Genomic DNA, 18,034 nt, shown 5'->3' on the forward strand with positions numbered 1-18,034 from the left:
TAGGCGAAAAAAAAGATGAAATAGAGGTGGTGAAAAAATAGCGAAGAGAGTTCAGCGCCTCTGTGGTTCATAGGTACCTACACGAGTACCAACGAGCCACATGCCCTGGCGGGTGTTGTGGGTTCAAATCCGGTTATAATCTCAGATTATAGCTTGGTTCGACCCATGCACCTTCCAGCATTGGACAGAAGGTAGGAGTCACAAAGACAACTTGTTAAGCGTAGCTACCTATTACCCCCTTCCTTTCCACTCTTTCCCCTCCATTCCCAAAAAATCCTTCTTCAATACATTTTCTTACCGTCCCTTCATCAGCTCTACACATCGTTTCAAAAAATATTAGCGAAGAGATGACAAGTAAGCGAAAAGACGATAAAAAAATCGACAAAAATACGATAAAAACGCCGAAAAACCGCCAAATAAGTGACAAAAACTGACAATAAAAACGACGAAAAGAGTAAATACAGGGTCCACAGGGTTTATAATTTCAAACAGTTGTATTGTATCGAATTGTCTTAGATCGAAACATGATTTTTACAAAAAAAAAATGCGTAAGTAGTCGCCAATTTTGCTCTGTGTTGTATGTTTACTTTATTTGAACTATTTACTATTGTTTGACCTATTAGTTTTTTACAATTTTTAGGGTTATTTTAAAATAATGAACACCTACATGGCGCCGATTTTGGAATGGAAAATTAGCTCTGGTATCGTTACCAGCTATGTCAAAAGGAAATGTCTTATATAGAGGTAAAAATTCTCTTATATCGAATTGTCTTATATCGAGATTGTTTTATAACGAGGTCCCTGTATCCCTGTAGATGCAGAAAGGGCGATGGAGAGACGATAAAAAGACGGAAAAACAGCGACGAGAAATGCCACAAATAACGATAAAAAATTGACTAGAAATCGTTGAAAAAAGACAAAAAGAACAGGCAAAGACAGCCAAAAAGTAAGATGTTAAAAAGACGGAACAACGACTAACAATTATTAAAAAACGGCAATCACAAAAGGCTACAGAGTATCCGTAACAAAAAAAGACGAAAACCCCTACGACGACAAATGAAAGATGAAACACTGAAAAACAAAGACAATCGGCGAATGACGAATTATCAAGAACGAAAGTCGAGAACAATTTAGGTCAAATCTCAATCTTAATTCTGCACACCGCAGAACTGCATGTACACATATTTAGTAAGGTGCGTTAATTAAGATAACAATTTAATGTAACTTTGAAGTTTTGACTGCGCAAAATTAAGAACCATGCACAATGAACGGGATGATACGGAATGAAACTTATCCGTGAGAGAAGGAACTCTAGTATATTAGTATTTTGACGTAGGACTACGCCTTACTTTAATTGGGTGGCATGCTAAGAAAACAAAAATGATCGTGATACGAAAAAGGTATAAGGCTTGTTCGCGACAAAATCTGGACACCGCAATTTTGCAATAAAACAAATTTGCTAGAAGTTTAATCCATGAAACGATTTTATATCATTTATGTGTGTATCGTTAATAATTATCAAACAAATTAACATTACTTATTTGGTTTACATGAAAAATTGGCGAACTTTGGAGTTTACCCTTGCCATGAGGGTCAGTGCAGACTTGCTGGCAACCAATTTAGCTGCGTTTGTCCAAGATTTTCGAAATTTCTCTATAGTTGTTGATTGTTGTTTTGTGCTGGGACAGCTCTCTCTTCACCAAAGCCCAACACCGCTCGATGGGGCGTAACACTGGACAGTTAGGTAGATTCGCCTCCTTCGGTACAATATGGACTCCATTAGCCTCATACCATTCCAAAACATCTTTGGCGTAGTGACAGGATGCCAAATCAGGCCTAAACAGCGAGGGTACATCATGGCTGTGTAGGAATGGTAACAATCGTTTCTGCAGGCATTCTTCACGGTATATATCCTTGTTAATCGTTCCCGTAGTGATGTAACTTTTGCTTGCTCGACCACAGCTGCATATGGTCTGCCATACTGAATATTTTTTGGGGAACTTGGCTTTCTTTTTTGTCCTAAAATGCTCTGCAACGCCATTCCATTTCATGGCAGTGTAAAAAGACATACCAGGAAGCTGTTTAAAGTCTTCTAGGACATACGTTTCATCGTCCATTATAACGCATGGAAACTTCGTTAAATATTCGCGATAAAGCTTACGAGCGCGTGTTTTGGCCGTCGTATTTTGCTTGTCATTACGGTTTGGCACAGTCCTCACCTTGAAAGACTTCATGCCTTGTCGTTGCTTAGAAGTGTTCACGAATTTTGGCGACATTTTTATTTTACGAGCAATGGTACGTACAGAAAGATCTGGTCTCCGTGGTCTCTGGTGGTCCGTAATATTTGTTTTACTTTCGCATCCTTGTGGTGGTTCCTCAGATCCATTTTTGTTCTACTTCCCTTCTTCCTAGATGTTGTCAAGCGAGTATCGAACGATTTTAAAACACTGTGAACAGTGCTTGGACGAAATACATGCTTTTTTGGCAAGTTTTCTTAACGAGAGATTCAGATTTTCATTGCGGCCGCACACAATTGCATTTTATTGAATTATGGATATTTCAGCTCACGATTCCTCAGCTTTTCCTTTTATGCCGAGTGCTTTTAGAGACACTGAAATGCAATACAAAACATTATCAGTTTTCGTTTCAACGTGTAGCAAAAAAAGTAACAGTTACGCGGCTTGCTATTGATGTATCGGGCAGCTACGCCCTTTAGTTACGTAGATAATAGATTGAAATAACTTGAAAAATCTCAATCCCAATTCTAATGAAACAGAGACTACTTGATCACAAAATTGGTTTCTATGTAGCGTTCAAACGTATAGTACGTGAATTTTGCCGGTTAGTTCCGAAAGTTAATGATGAAAGGCGCGCAAGGCTCGTAAAACATCATCACTCTAATTCGTACACCAGCATGCAGATTTCGTCTTTCTATATTTGCAAGTTTAACAGAAGTTTTAGGGATAAGTATGTTATTTAGGTAAAATCATAGTGTCAAATGTTAATATTAAGGTAAGATATGTGGTTTTGGAAAAATGGTTTTTATTTATCTAAAAATATATATAAATTAGCGCATGAAAAAATGCACTTAAATTCATATTCGTATGGGATTCGAATTAAGAGTTTTTATTTCGCAGATGTGGCTTAATTTCAAGGATTAGTATGGTATCCCTTGCCCATTGTAACTGCCTTTAGTAGTTTTGGAATGCGGTCTATGAAATATCTGCTGTCTATAAAATGCTGTTTTTTCGTGTATTCAGTGGGAATTTTGTCCCATTCGTCCATCTAGTATGATGAAATATTAACTAATCATAAATAAAAATTTTCAAAATACTTCGACAAAGTTTGGGCGAAATCTATTAGAAACCTTATTTAAAAGATTACTTCAAGTTAAATCACCGCTTGGAATGTGGAAGGTATGATATGTTTAAATTCTTGAGATTACATAGCCTTGGTTTTGCTCTGTTACTAGAGCAATGACAATCTCATTCGTCTTTGCGTACTGGGTAGAGTAAATCATACGAAATTGTAAATATACGACTAGTTTCTGTTTTGTGAACAGGAATATCTTTTTTAGCCTATAAAACACATGGATATTCCTTGTGCAATGGGTCTGGATTATTAAAATGAGCTACACTATATATTCAAATGAAACGTACGCCGACGTGAACCAATCCATTTGGCTGATAACTTTCTTCCCTACTCTGTCCCTTCAAGAGGGGTGATATGTCAAAATGTCAATGTTAATTTTGCACTCACACTTTCTCCGCATATCCTATACGTTTGCCTTTTTCCTAAACGCTTTATTTACTTTTGCTTCGATGTTGATGCATTAGTCAAGTATCATCTGTCGGGCCTCTCCATGCAGAACGAAAAATGCTTTTGTTCATGGCTATGCAACACTTGCGCTAGCTGCGCCTGCCACCCATCCTTGAATGTATTTGCTTCGAGGGCTGATTTGTAAAGGGATTTTTCTAATGCTAGGTTCGACAGTTGACGGGTTATGATATTTGCCAACGGCGTCGTTATGTCAACTCGGCATGTGCCAGCGTAAAACTATCAATTAAATGTGGGATGTGCCTCCATAAGATAAATCTTTGTGATAAAGTTGCTCGTCAATGCGTATGTCGATGAACTCAGGATGCGTGTGCGTGGGTGGATGAGGCGATCGGAGAAGATGATTCATTAAAGGTTGGGTCAGCGTTAGGATAAGATTGATTGTAATGGAAATTATTTTGATAGAGCGTCAAACTGTTGCCCTTTTACGGATGCTAGAAATAAACAAAAACCTATCGTCCGGATCCCATCGGCACGTATCGGAAACTGAAGATCATAGCATCGAACGTATGCAGGATGCTGGAGAACTCTTCCCAAAACTAATGCTCGGGCACTGTGCCGTATCCACTTTTCTAAGCCATTTCTCTGTGTACATAAAACCCTCCGGCAATAAGTGCTACACACTGCTTATATTGTTTCAACTTGAGCGAGAAGCTGGCTCGGACTGTCGGATATGTTTCCTCTTTTTTGAGAAGGCTTTTCATTGAATAGAAATCAACGAGCAACCTCCATTTTTGGCTGTCATGACCAGGGAAGAGATTAAATATTTGTTTAGGAACGCTCTGCAAGCTCGCGAGTTGTATTAATATTTTACGCATAGGGTTTTCTTTTACCGGCTAGGGCCGAAAACTCATGCTATGAAAAATGCTGTGGGATGAAGCATCTGTTGCGAATGCGATACTCGCCGAATGTCGAACGTATTTAGTCGCGAATAAAACAAACAGATGCCAACAAAAGGAGAGGTAATTCCATAAAGATTTAATATGGGCAATTGAGTTTAGGTGTCAGAGTTGCTAAAAGCTGGGAAAATATCAATATGGCCAGGATAAATTGTTCCTGGCTATGGCGAAATATGGACACGGTATGCAATTAAGAGAAAAAATGAATTGGTATTTTGCCTTAAAAAACATAGTATTGTGACAAAAGTTGCGGTACTTGAACAGTATGAAACAGTCACCCGGAAGAACTCCACTTCAATTTAGATTTTCACTGCTTGCTACATTTATCATCGAAAGCTGGAAACTTAAGTTGAAGTCGTTAGTACATAGATTTCGCATTATCCGGTTGCTAGCCTTTGACCTTAGTAGTTTGTATATTCTCAAAACTGTCTTTCCACGGTATAATTGTGAACTGTGAATTGATACTTTTTATTATTTTAGGTGTTTTGGACGAAGGTAGCTACTGACGAAAATTTTACTAATAGGATAAGCTACAATGAAAAGCGCTTTAAAACTGCTACATTTGTGGCATACCAAGCGAATTGGATCGTTCTATGTGCAACTAGAAGAGGTGATGATGACTCCTCACAGATAGACGTGAAGCCTGTCATTGACGATATAAACGCTCAAGTATGACGAGAATACTCAAGTATACCAGTAACTGGGTCGAATAGCCTGCGTGACGTATCAATCGGTAACGGACATCGATGTGTATACTTTGCAACCTCTCACGATCTGGAAGTCCGGAGTATCTTCATTTCCAGCAAGGATATCCAAAATACCATGAGGAGATCACCTGACAGACTCTGAATCAAATCGATCTCGAGCTAATCGGACCACAGAGGAGAAATCGAAGTAGGAACAACACGACGATTAAAAGGTGGTAACAGAGTTTCTTTCGATTTTGTTTTTCTGTTAAGGGGTATTCTCATAGAATTGAAGATACCTGCGGAAACATTCATACAGCCATAGGTAGCACCGCTGTAGCGGGCCCTAGGTGGAAAAACTCGGAAAAGCCGACAGAATGATCAATTTGATGGTAAATGCAAGAAGTTAATCGAAGAGCAGAAGGCAGCAAGAGCGGGAATGCTGCAACATCATACTTGAGCAAACGAGACAGGCAGGCACGAAACAGGAAAAACTCCATCTTCTGCATGAAGAAGTGCCGGAAGAACAAAATTGTGAAGTGATGGAAAAACTGTACCACGCAAGCAACTGAAAGAGTTGACGAAACTCGAGTTTTTAGGCTTTGGCCTTGAAATTCGGTCAGGCATTAATATAAATATTTTTTTGAAACGATGGTTCTACAATTGATGGACGGACGGTAGGGGAAAGTAATGAAATTTTTTTGGGAATGGAGCGGAAAGAGTGGAAAGGAAGGGGGTGGCGGGAGTAATTGGTAGCTACACTTAACGAGTTGTCGTTGTGACTCCTATCTTTTGTCCAATGCTGGAAGGTGCATGGTTCGTTCGACCTTTGGTTCGACCCACGCACCAAAAATATGAACTGAAAGAAGTTCTATGAAAAGATTAACAGTTCGCGCGAAAGTTATGTGCAACAAATTGATATGTGCACAAGTTGCCATAGATATAGTGACAAAGGCTAACGACTGCTACGACTGAATGCTGCAATAACTGATATTCGTCGTGACCTTGATACTGCTATAGAGTGGATTGTACGCACGGAGAAGTGAAAGGAACTAATTATCAATAATGTCTTGTATATTCCTAATGAGGATATTAAAATAGTACTCCATCGCATTGGTAGGCATCTGAAGTACATTTATGGCAGTCAGTATGGCACCCAATATCTCCCTTCCCATCTCTTTTTCCGCTTACCAACATAATCCCATAGGCTCAGGAAAGCATCAGAAAAAAAATTGGTTCAACTAACCTGAAAGTAGTAAAAATATTTGGTAACTCAAAGCACTAACCATTGCATTCTACAGGTCGTATTACTGTTTAGGTCGTAAATTTCACTAAATACTGAGATTTGTTCATAGTTAAAATTCACCACTCTATTTTCACTTTTTCGCCGTCGATTTTTTAATTCCTTTTTTTACCCTTCCAGTTGTTGGAGCATTCGCGAAAGTGAACAACAAGCTCATAAAACCTTGACTTACCGCCCTAACCACTCGGGCGAAGAAGATAAGATAAGAAGAAGAAAGATATTATAATGATATTGTCTATAGTATTCACATGAAATGATAGGAAAAATTTGTAATTTGTAAAAATTTGATTGTAAACACAAATCCTTGGCAGTCGTTCGTTGATACGATGAGAGGGAGGAGCTAGCTGGGATTGTGGAGCTGTTACTGTGAAGCAGTTAGTTTGATTGAATGTAATAGGGAAAGTAGGGTAAATTAACCATTAGTGGACCAGTTAGTACTTGAGAAGCTTTCTTCCACGAATTATTTTAAACTGGTAACACTAAACACGCAACAGATGGCACTTACAATACGAGTAACTTTCGATTAAGCCTAAAAATACATCAATTTACGTTGCAAATCTCTATGTATTACACATTTTGTAAAACAGATTGGAATGTCCGTTTTCCTTTAATGGACCTTGTGGTTTACAATAGGATAGCGATCGGGTCCATTATAGGAATTCTAGTGTATTTTGCATAAAAAGGGTCCACTAATAACGACATTTTGCATTGTTAATCATAAAATGGACCCTAGCTGGTTGAAAATATACGCTAGCGCCACGTAGTGAGACAATTCCGCAATACTATAATCCAATGAAAATCCGTTGATGTACTGAACAACTCTGTCGAAGACACCCACCTTCTATACGGTCAGGATCACGAGTTATTCCATGTTGGAACCGATCAAGTCAATTCCCATATGCTACGTAGACTCCAACAAGGACGTTCGACCGCGTTGATGGAATCACTCGGGACCATTATTATTGGAAACGTTCTTATTCCAAACCGCGTTATTCGGGGGACTGCTGTATTTATTTTCACTCTAATTTTCTCTGATTCGCGTTTTAGTCTGGTGTACTGATCTTCCACCACCTCAAATGTTCTGCCGACAACATCCACGTCGTAAGCAAAGCAGGTAAATTGACTGGATTTATTGAAAATCGCGTCCCACGTTTCGATCGCCGCTCGTCTTATAACATCTTCAAGCGCAATGTTGAATAGCAGGCAGGAAAGACCTTCTTCTTGTCGAAATCCACTGCGAGATTCGAATGGGTCCAGCAATTCTACCGGGATTCTCACGCAGTACTGGATCCCTTCCATCGTAGCCATGATAAGCCTAGCAAGCCTACCCGGAAAACCGTTTTCGTCCAAAATTTTCCATAACTCTTTTTTTTTTGTTTACACTATCATATGCGGCTTTGAAATCGATGAACAGGTGATACGAGGGAACTCGGAAATCGCGGCTCTTCTAGAGGATCTGCCGCAGGATGAAGATTTGGTCTGTTGTAGACCGGCCCTCCACGAAGCCGATCTGATAACTTCCCACAAATCTATTGGCTATTAGCGATAGTCGATGGAAGATGACTTGGTACTGCACATCGTAGGCGGCATTCAGGATAGTGATCGCTCGGTAGTTTTCACAATCCAGTTTAACGCCTTTGTTGTAGATAGGGCAGATAACCCCGTTTTCCCACTCTTCTGGTAGTCGTTCCGCATCCCAAATCTTGACAATCAGTTGATGCGGACAGCTTGCCAACTTGTCCGGGCCTATTTTAATAAGTTCCGCTCCAATGCCATCCTTTCCCGCTGCCTTGTTGTTCTTCAGTCGCCGGGTGGCTTCTTTAACTTCCCCTATCGATGGGGGTGGCACATCTTCGTTGCTTGCTACAACAACGTGCTCGTTTCCTCCGCTATCATGGTCTTCCGCCTGCACGCCATTCAGGTGTTCTTCGTAGTGCTGCTTCCACCTTTAGATCACCGCACGGTCGTCAGTCAAGATACCTCCATCTTTATCTCTGCACATTTCGGCCCGCGGCACAAAGCCTTTGCGTGATTCGTTGAGTCTCTGATCTCTGACTTCCGTGTGTCGTAAAAGCGGTACAGCTGCTCGCGTTCTTCGCACTCCTTCTCCTCTTGGTGGCGCTTCTTCTTCTGGAAGAGTCAGGTTTGCTGTCTCCGCTTCTATTTGTATCGCTCCACATTCTGACGGGTGGCTCTACGCAGCATTTGTATCCGCGCTGCGTTCTTCTCAGCCAATAACAGCTGGCATTTCTCGTTAAACCATTCATAACATCGATTTGATGCCACACGGCCTTGGCCGTTCTCCGCTACGCTGTTAAGAGCTGTTTTCACGGCTTCACGGTTCCTACAGTCCTCAAGAGGGACATCATCCCGCTCACTTTCATCCGGCAGCACGGTTTCGAGAGATAACGCGTAGTTTACTGCGACATTCGGTTGCTTTAGTCGCGCTAGATTACACCGTGGCGGGCGCCGGTATCGGATGTTGTTCACAACAGATAGTTTTTGACGTATCCTTACCATCACTAGGTAGTGATCCGAATCAATGGCAATGTTAGCGCCCGAATAGGTTCTGATGTCGATAATGTCTGAAAAGCTCCGACCATCTATCAGAACGTGGCCGATTTGTGATTTCGTCGGTTTGGGTGATCGGTTTGGGTGTACCGATGGTAGAGGTTATGCTGGAAGAAGGTACTACGTATGTTCATGGAGGCGGCGAAGTCGACAAATCTTTTCACCGTTTTCGTTCGTTTGCGGGTGTGCGCTGAACCGTCCAATCACTGATTTGATTTCCTTCTCCTGACCAACCCGAGCATTACAGTCCCCGAAAACGACTTTGACATCATGTCTTGGGTAGTGGTCGTATTCGTACTCCAACTGCGCGTAAAATTCGTCTTTGTCATCATCGGTACATCCGAGGTGAGAGCTGTGCACGTTAATTATGCTACTATTAAAGAATCGGCTGTGATATTATATTTTGTCAATAAATTTTGTAAGATTTTTTTTAAAGAGGTCAGCTAAAAAAGGATATGCCAAGCTATGTCGGAAAGAAAAATTTTTATATCCGAAGGCTTTTTATCGTTCGATCACAGACAAACAGATATAACTCTTGGAAGAAAAACAATTATCGTCCCGCACATTTTGTCCCAACATGATCGACATTCCTAAATGTTAACTTACAACAGGAGTATCCCTCGAATATAAAAGCATTTTTTATGGGACATTCTCCTTCTTTCGTTAAAAAGCGCCACTTTTACGAATACGGAGACATTTCCAACCAAAAATAAATGTGAAATGACTTTTATAACACGCGAAGAATGAGAGTGTGAGTGTTATGTCTGTTTGTCTGTGGTTCGATTTAGGAACAAGGTATTTTTGGAAAAACTACACTCAAAAAAATCGGCACGACAAGTTTACGTGAAAACATAAGTAATTCTCATCCATCACACTTCTCAAGTAACGTTCACGTGAATTACTGGTAGCTCGCACTCGTACTAACCAGTTTACGAGCGATCCCGGTAACTTTTATCAACTTTCCCATTAGCTACTACATGAAGTTCATGTTGCTGGACAGAAGTTTACATGATTTTTCACGTAGATGCGACGTGTGGATTTTTTAGAGTGTATGATTTCAAGCTTCTTTACAGGATCTGAGTAGTAATAACTGTCCAGAGTGTGAAATACTATGAAGATAATACTACAAGTTTGAGTAGTTTTTTCGTCAACTAGCTGAGCATGCCGACTTGATGACCAACACCATTATTGTGTGTATTGTTAATATGGTTGTATTATCATATTTAGATGGTAGTTGACGGCCTTCAACTTAAGCTAAGGCGTCAAAATGGTAATTTTGGCTCTCTATTTATTGGTAGACCAATACGTCTTAAGGTGAAACGGTACTGAATCCCAACATGGCCCGATCGATGGCAGCCATATCCTCAGATGGGCCATATCTGGTTACATAAACATTACCACTATTACTGGAGTAAAAACGTTTCTAAATTTTCTCATTCTTTTATGTGCTTTTTGTTGAAAAGCCAAAGTTTTTTGGACAAACACAAACAAATATTTTTGGTTATCATACAAATAAAAAATTTGGTTTAAATACGTGAAATAATTATTATTTTTTGCATATATTTACCGCCTTAGGATTTGCTCCCATTATTACCGGTGCTTCTATGCTAAGGCTATTTTTATCTTTGTCTTAATTTTTTTATTTGGTTTTAAAACTTTAGTTTTACATGTAAGTATTATTATATTTGACTATTAAAAAAATTCAACACGTGAAGAAGCATTAACGATCCGTAATTTACTTTTAAGAATATCCTTCTATCTCACTTCGGAACAAGTATCTTTCGACAAACCTTTCCCCTATCGGAATTCGCCAAGCACCGTTCTTCACCCCTTATGAAATTAGTCTGGTTTCCGCTTTCGAAGTTAACAGCATAATTCAAAGTTGCCAAATACAATGCCGTGTTTATAAACTTTTCCGCGTACCGTAACACTGCAGATAATGAAATCGAGGTGGCAAATTTATTTCCTTACGCCAGCCAAACATTTCAATCCCCTTGCCGCAAATCGTCTGATAGCATCTACGCAGGAAATGCTGCTACATGTGTAACGGAACCTAGCTTTGAAAGGCTACCAGGAAGTTGGCACGAGAGTTCACTCAACGAATGCAATCACCCGTGGGACGACTATTCTGGTGACGATATGCTATTTCATTTTCCGTCCGGTCGTTCCGTCGGTCGTGTACCTTTTTTACATTGCTGGCAGGTATATCCTGCGTATAACCGGAAAGGGGAGAAGCTTTCAAGGTTAGTCTTCGTCGAATGGTTGCGGAAGAATGGATCCTGGCTGTCGTCTCGCAGGTAACGGTGCTATATGCTTTTTCTGTGTTGGTAGTGCAAATTCCATTAATACTTGATTGTCTACTCACTCTGCATAGTCGTTACATGTATCATTTTAGCCACCAAATTGTAAGTAAAATCCCAGGTAGCAGAAGTGCCATTAATTCAGCTCCGTTACATCGACTAAAACCGACAGAGTGGCAAAAAGCTACCGTTCCTATCAGATATCGCAGATATGAATCATACTAGCAATATCGGAAGAGAAGGATATTACCGCGACAATTACAAGGGATTTATAAATTTTATTTTTTTTCTCCCTTTGTTGCCGTTCTCGGTTCAAAATTCCTGGGTAACGTAACGGACAAGAAGAGGGAAACTTCGATTCTATTAATTTATGGTACTTTTTCCGCATTGAGACTTGAAGTCCCTACTGCATTGTGCAGAAATTTCCCGTTTCTATGAGCCATAACCGGCATTTGCTGTGGTAAAATGTATTCGCACAGCCCAAGAAGCGTGCTGTATGAACCATGAACATAAACTATCACTCTCAATCACGCATTTTCCGCAGGGAGTGAACCTTCCACTTTTAAGCGCAGTGTACTGCTAGCCGCAACGGGACGGGATGGGTATTGTCGGTTGGTCGAGTTTAGGATTCGTTTCGGTCAACATTAAATTTCTGAGATTTATGTTATGTTGTAGTTTGCAGCGATGTAATTTTGAATTAGATGTAGAGCAGGAAGAGAGTTTGTTAAAGTGTAACAAAATAACAAGGAAGTGTTTCGAATTAAACTAGTAATTCATATCTATCTATCTTTATTATAGAAGTATGGTTTGTTTCGGCAAATCCATGGAGAGTCATTAATTTATATTGCAAGTATAAATTTTAGTTAAGTTTTGAGGTATGTTTTAGTGTATATACAACAGAATGTATCGAGAGTCTTAGTAAGCTTAACAAGCTTTAGTTTTAGAGCTTACAAGTTTTGTATTTTAAACGATTCCGTAAGTTATTGATTCTTTGAATGATTTCGTCTGACGTGATGTGAATGTTGTTAACTTTAAAAGCAGGCAATGGCAATCAAAAATTCGGCAGTTTGTAGCAAAACTGACTCTCAATAACTAAACTATTAGCTGGTAGTAGCATTTGGTATCAATCTGTGGCTCCCTCTGCCCTTTTCCGCATTGTTCCATTCCTGCTGCCATCGAAGCAAGTCTGGCTCTTTTGCGTATTCCCCTTTTTGCTTGAAGCACTCGCTGTCTTCAGCCACTGAAATGCCGATTCCGGACATCACGCTAACTGCCTCCAAGAACATGGTTATGTAGTAGTAGTCACTACTATAGCCATAAGCCTGTTAATTCGTGTTAAGTTCTGTTTCGTTTTCAGCGCTTCTATCAAGGTGGGATCTCCATGCTGGAAAATCGATATAACAGTCGTCTTACCACTGGTTATGGCAGAATTGTAAGGTATGATTTAAATTTAAATTTAGTCTGTCATCGATTATGATTCCGAGGTACTTCACTTCGCATTTCAAAAACATACTGTACTCTCCGACTGTAATGTATGCTTGATGCACCGCTTTACAGTTGCTGATGAGTACCACCTCAGTTTTATGGTGTGCGATTTCCAGCTTCATCTCGCTTATCCAAGTCTCCACAAGCCTTATCGCCAACGAAGCCAACATTTCGATCTCGTCACAAGACTCACCTTCCACAACTAGTACGATGTCGTCTGCAAAGCCGCTTTTTCTGTGCTTTCAACGACCATGCGGATAGCATCCACAGTATTTTTTCCCGACCTGAATCCAAGCTGTAACTTTGACAGTCCTCTCTCACCTTCTGTGAATTGTTTCAGCCTGTTGAGAATAACTTTCTCGAACACTTTCCCTAGGTTCTCCAGTAGGCATATTGTTCTGAGGAAGCTGGATCACCCGAAGGCATTGCTAGTTTCGGTAACAGAGCCAATTGTAGCCTCTTCCATTGACGTGGAAAATATCCGTCGGATAGGCAGCGTCTTCCTAAAGATATCCGGATTAGTCGTTAGTCTTTCCGGAGTCTTTAGAGCCACGTTAGGAATCCCGTGGAGTCCGGAAGCCTTATTCGTCTTTAATTATTGCGGAATTTCTACCTATTTAGAGTCCCACGCGAAAATTATTGGCGAGGTTATTTTCTGCGTTTACCACGCATTTTTGCAATTTAGCAATTTGAACTATCAGTTTTTCGTTATTGCCTCCCTACTGCACCCCTCCTTGCTTGACAAGCATATTTTCAATGTATTTAGTATTGTGCTTTGCAGCTGTACCTGGATTAATCCAGATTATTTTCTATAATGCCAATGTATATGACAAAACAAAACAGCAACATTGCAATTGTCAGTCTTTATCTTTCTTACTCACAGCATTCGCATTGTCGCACTTTTTGTGCCAGTCGCACTTTTAGACTGCGGTGTCCAGTAAAGTGCAAAATGCGGAATAAGTACAGAATAATTATTATTAAAAAAAGAATTTGCGTAGAACTCGTTAAATTTCAGCCAGGTGCAATAGCCACTGTTAATAGTTCCTTGTTGGATATGTTAACTGGTTCCTAATTTTCAGTTAATCTATCATACAGGGCAGACGGCCTATTCGGTTCGTGCTGCGAAAACAACCCTTTGATAATGACCTGCAACATCTCCGGGCATGTTTTAGTGAGTCCTCTCATCTTGCACATGGCGATTCGGTAGGGATCGCTCCACGGATTTTCATTAGCATCGTGTCTCGAAACAGAGCTTCTTGCTTTATCTGATTCCGGTCTTGGGCACAGCCATTGCTTCCCGTAGTTCGTATCTACGAGCTTCTTTTTCGGCTTCGGTGTTCGGTCTTAGGTCTTTGCATTCTCTTTCTTGCTCTTAAACGGCTCGCTCGGATAAAACTAAGGTCTTCGTTCCTGACGCCTTCGTGGTTGATGCCTATACATTGGCTCGGAATAGAAATGTTACACGCGTTCGACAGCACTTTCAGTCAGTCTTTCTGGGCTCAGATTTTATAGGTTGGCTTTCCAACTGAGCGCTTCAATGAAGAGATTCTTGTCGAATTGTTTTATTTTTCATGCGAGCTCTCCGGTGCCTCTTCTGCGCGTTTCCGCTTATGTTTGATTCCCGATACTAAAACGGATTACTTGATGATCACTATGGGTATATTCCTCGCGTACGTTCCAGTTCATTTTTGCTGTTAGTGCTGGGCTACAGAAAGTCACGTCTATAATGGACTTTCGTTCGTCCTTGCGGAAGGTACTGATGATAGTATCATCATGATACCTACGTTGACTAAACACTCTTCTAACTTTGCCAGAGCTTCCAGCAGGCTATGCCCTCTTGCGTTGGTACATCTACTATTCTACTCGACTTGTTTGAAACCGTTTACGTTCAGAACATCAACTTCCACTAGGTTCGCTTGAAACAAAAATTCGGGACGGGAAGGCTTGCGCTTGGGTATTTTCTTCTGTAAGTGAGCGAAATCGCAGGTGTATAAAATCGTCGTCTGGTGCAAGGAAAGTAAAAAGTGTACTTGCATGCGATTGGTTGAAAAATGAGAATCGAAAAATTTGCTTTTTTAGCCATTGAACATAGGTTATAATCGACACATGGCGGGTGTTGTGGGTTCGAATCCGGTTATAATCTCAGATTATAGCTTGATTCGACCCATGCACCTTCCAGTATTGGACAAAAGATAGGCGTCACAACGACTAGTTATTAAGCGTAGCTACTAATACCCTCCCCCTCCTTTCACCTTCCGCTCTTTCTCCATCACTCTTAAAATTTTCATTACTTTCTTCTACCGCCCCTTGGTCAATTGTAAAAGTACTACCGTTTCAAAAATATTAATTATATATGGATGACCTCATTTCAAGGTCAAGACATAAAAAACACATGGTTAGTCTGTATTCACTTGGTTTGTTTACATTTTCACATATTTATTCCAGAATGGTTTAAAATTTGTTTTATTAATCAGTATTTTTATGAATTTCAAATATTTGCTGGTATTTTAGTTATTTCTATTGAGACCGACAGTGGGCGGTTTTAATTTTTCTACCGCTGCTCACTCGCATATTTATGTTCATGACATTGCAACGAGTGTAACACTATTCGAATAAGCAAATAATAGAGGTACCTGTATTGTATAGATACTAGGTTGCAACGATTCAACATGCAAATGCATCCAAACAATAACAAAAATGAAAAAAAGTACAACCAGACGAAAACAATCTAACAAGTGTTTTGCAGCGGCTTTATGCCACCATTAATATAAACGTTGAAAGAAGCCGGCTGCCGCCGATGAGTTTGTTACCGTTAAACGAGTGAACACCATGCCGCCTGGCGAAGGAAAGCACCATTCGGATGAATTTCGCCGCAACTAGCAGCCGACTTCTGCTCGTGCATGTTGTTTTGCCACACGAACGCAAGAATGAATCATTCATGTTATACGCATGTGTTGGTATGCCATTGAAACTCCAAGCTCGACAGAGTACGTCCGAACTCCATTCATTTAATAGTGCGCTAGCAGTCGTACGGTTCGGTACGTAGCTTTTGGCTGTAGTTTTCGTAGGAGCGCTCTGTGGGAAAGTTATTTAGTAGAGTTCGGACAGAGGTGGAGTCCTAAATTAGCGTTTGGATATCATTCATAAGTGTTAAATTGAGTGAAAAATTTACGTCTAAGTAAGCAGCTTCTAGTAGAATGATTTAAGACAAACGGAGTGCTGCGGGTTGGTTGTTACACAATTACCGTTTTATAACGTAAGCTTACTAGGCGTGTACCTACCCGTTCGCGTTGCGCTTACCATAGAAGTAAATTGAATTTGGAGAAATCTACCGTTTGGTGTGGGTGGTATTACAATTGATTTCGCTTTCCGGAGTGTATTCTATAGTTATGCGAATGGACCCGCTGTGGTGGCTTAAATAACAGAATCGGGGAAGCGTTTCGCAATCGCCATTATAGTCAGTGCTATTATTCATCGGAATCAACTCAATCGTGCGACAGATACCTGCTCTTTGTGCTAAACGCAGCGCAGTACGTTGGTGTGAGTTATCGGAGAGGAAAAAAATTGAAAACAACTTTTCCATACAAACACCGGCGCACCTGTGATTAACGGCCGTGAGCTCAGGTGGATTATTTACGTGAAAGCCATTCAAGCTAGGATAAGACTACACTGAAATTAATTGACAATACTGGGAATAATACCAACAATATTTCCCGTATGTCCAGCAATAGTGCAAATGGAAAATATGATGATCAAACAGCAATAGGAATGCAGTCCAGTGGTCAATAGTGCTTTTTATTTTCAGAGAAGTAACACCAGTAAGGTGGTAGTGGGTTTATAGCAGACAAATTGAAGGTGTTTGTGAACGAACCGAAGAAGAAAAAAAAGATACAAAAATAAGTGAGCAACGAAAAGGCAACAGTCACGCATACCGATAGTTAGTTTCAGTTTAAAACAAACGACTCAACCATCAGTGCCCGGCATGGCGAGCGGGGTTAAACTAAATTCCGTATCGACAACAATATTTTGTTGGATAACGATACTAGGTAAGAACATTTTATGGATTATTTACCGATGCAGAAGGTCTACGGGAAGCTAGTGTATAGATTGTGCCTAAGTCAGTACACGTTTTTCACCGCTTTGTTAGAGCCTCTACAAAGCCATGGAAAGCTTTAGGAAAAATTGCTATAAGTCCGGATAATCTGGTTTCTAATTACGTGACTTCGAAGTGTTTGCCGTTTTTGAAGTAGCTTCAAGTCCAAATAGCAGTTCCCTAGCCGTGTCTGGATACGGTGACAACCTTGAAATATAATTTCCATAGCTCATGGCAGAACATTTCAGTCACACCGAGCTCTAAAAATAACAATTTCTATACATACTAGTGGTAAATAGTCCACTACATATTGATACCTTGCAAGTTGATGAAAATCGATCACGGAGTCCGAGGTGGTTTTATTTTCTTGGGTTTAATACTGTGTCGTTACTTTTTCACTTGACCGCGCAGCAAAGGGATAATACGAGTATAACGTAATTCTCTCAAGACGAAAGAAGTAATAGATGGGTAGTGAACTGAACATATTGCATTTTTCCGTCCAGACCAACCATGTCGTGTTCTGTGAGACACATAAGATTTTGTTTTTTATTCCATGCGGCTTAGAGAAGTGAGTTAAAAATAATTCAATGCAAGTTACGTATTATTGAAACGGTCCTCAACCTGCTGGTGTTTCCTGCGCCGAGTGACACAACATTGATGCTGATGATAATGATGATGATGATGATGATGACGGTGGTGGTGGAAATTTCTATTTTCGTTCGAATGGTTTTCCTTCTCGCTTTAGTTGTTGAACTCCGATTGGGCTTTCTCTCGTGCTCGACGGGAAATCTCGCTTTGACACTGTCGTTTATTTGGAATAGAAAATATATATTTTCGGTGTGACCTCCGGTCATCGAACA

General features: G+C 40.3%; 1 protein-coding gene across 6 annotated transcripts in view; it reads left to right on the forward strand.

Annotated features, from left to right (window-relative positions):
- The first annotated feature begins 16,148 nt into the window (after window positions 1–16,148).
- The window catches only part of LOC128741558 (fasciclin-2), a 144,457-nt gene continuing 142,571 nt past the window's right edge, over window positions 16,149–18,034 (forward strand). For 2 of the 6 annotated variants that reach the window (XM_053837467.1, XM_053837473.1), the window contains exon 1: window positions 16,149–17,127. In XM_053837467.1, the coding sequence (XP_053693442.1) occupies window positions 17,064–17,127 (64 nt within the window). In that variant the 5' untranslated portion in view covers window positions 16,149–17,063. The remainder of the gene's footprint in view (window positions 17,128–18,034) is intronic. The other 4 variants (XM_053837468.1, XM_053837469.1, XM_053837470.1 and 1 more) reach the window with 4 other exon arrangements.

Source organism: Sabethes cyaneus, chromosome 3 (genome assembly GCF_943734655.1).
Source record: "Sabethes cyaneus chromosome 3, idSabCyanKW18_F2, whole genome shotgun sequence".
Taxonomy (NCBI): domain Eukaryota; kingdom Metazoa; phylum Arthropoda; class Insecta; order Diptera; family Culicidae; genus Sabethes; species Sabethes cyaneus.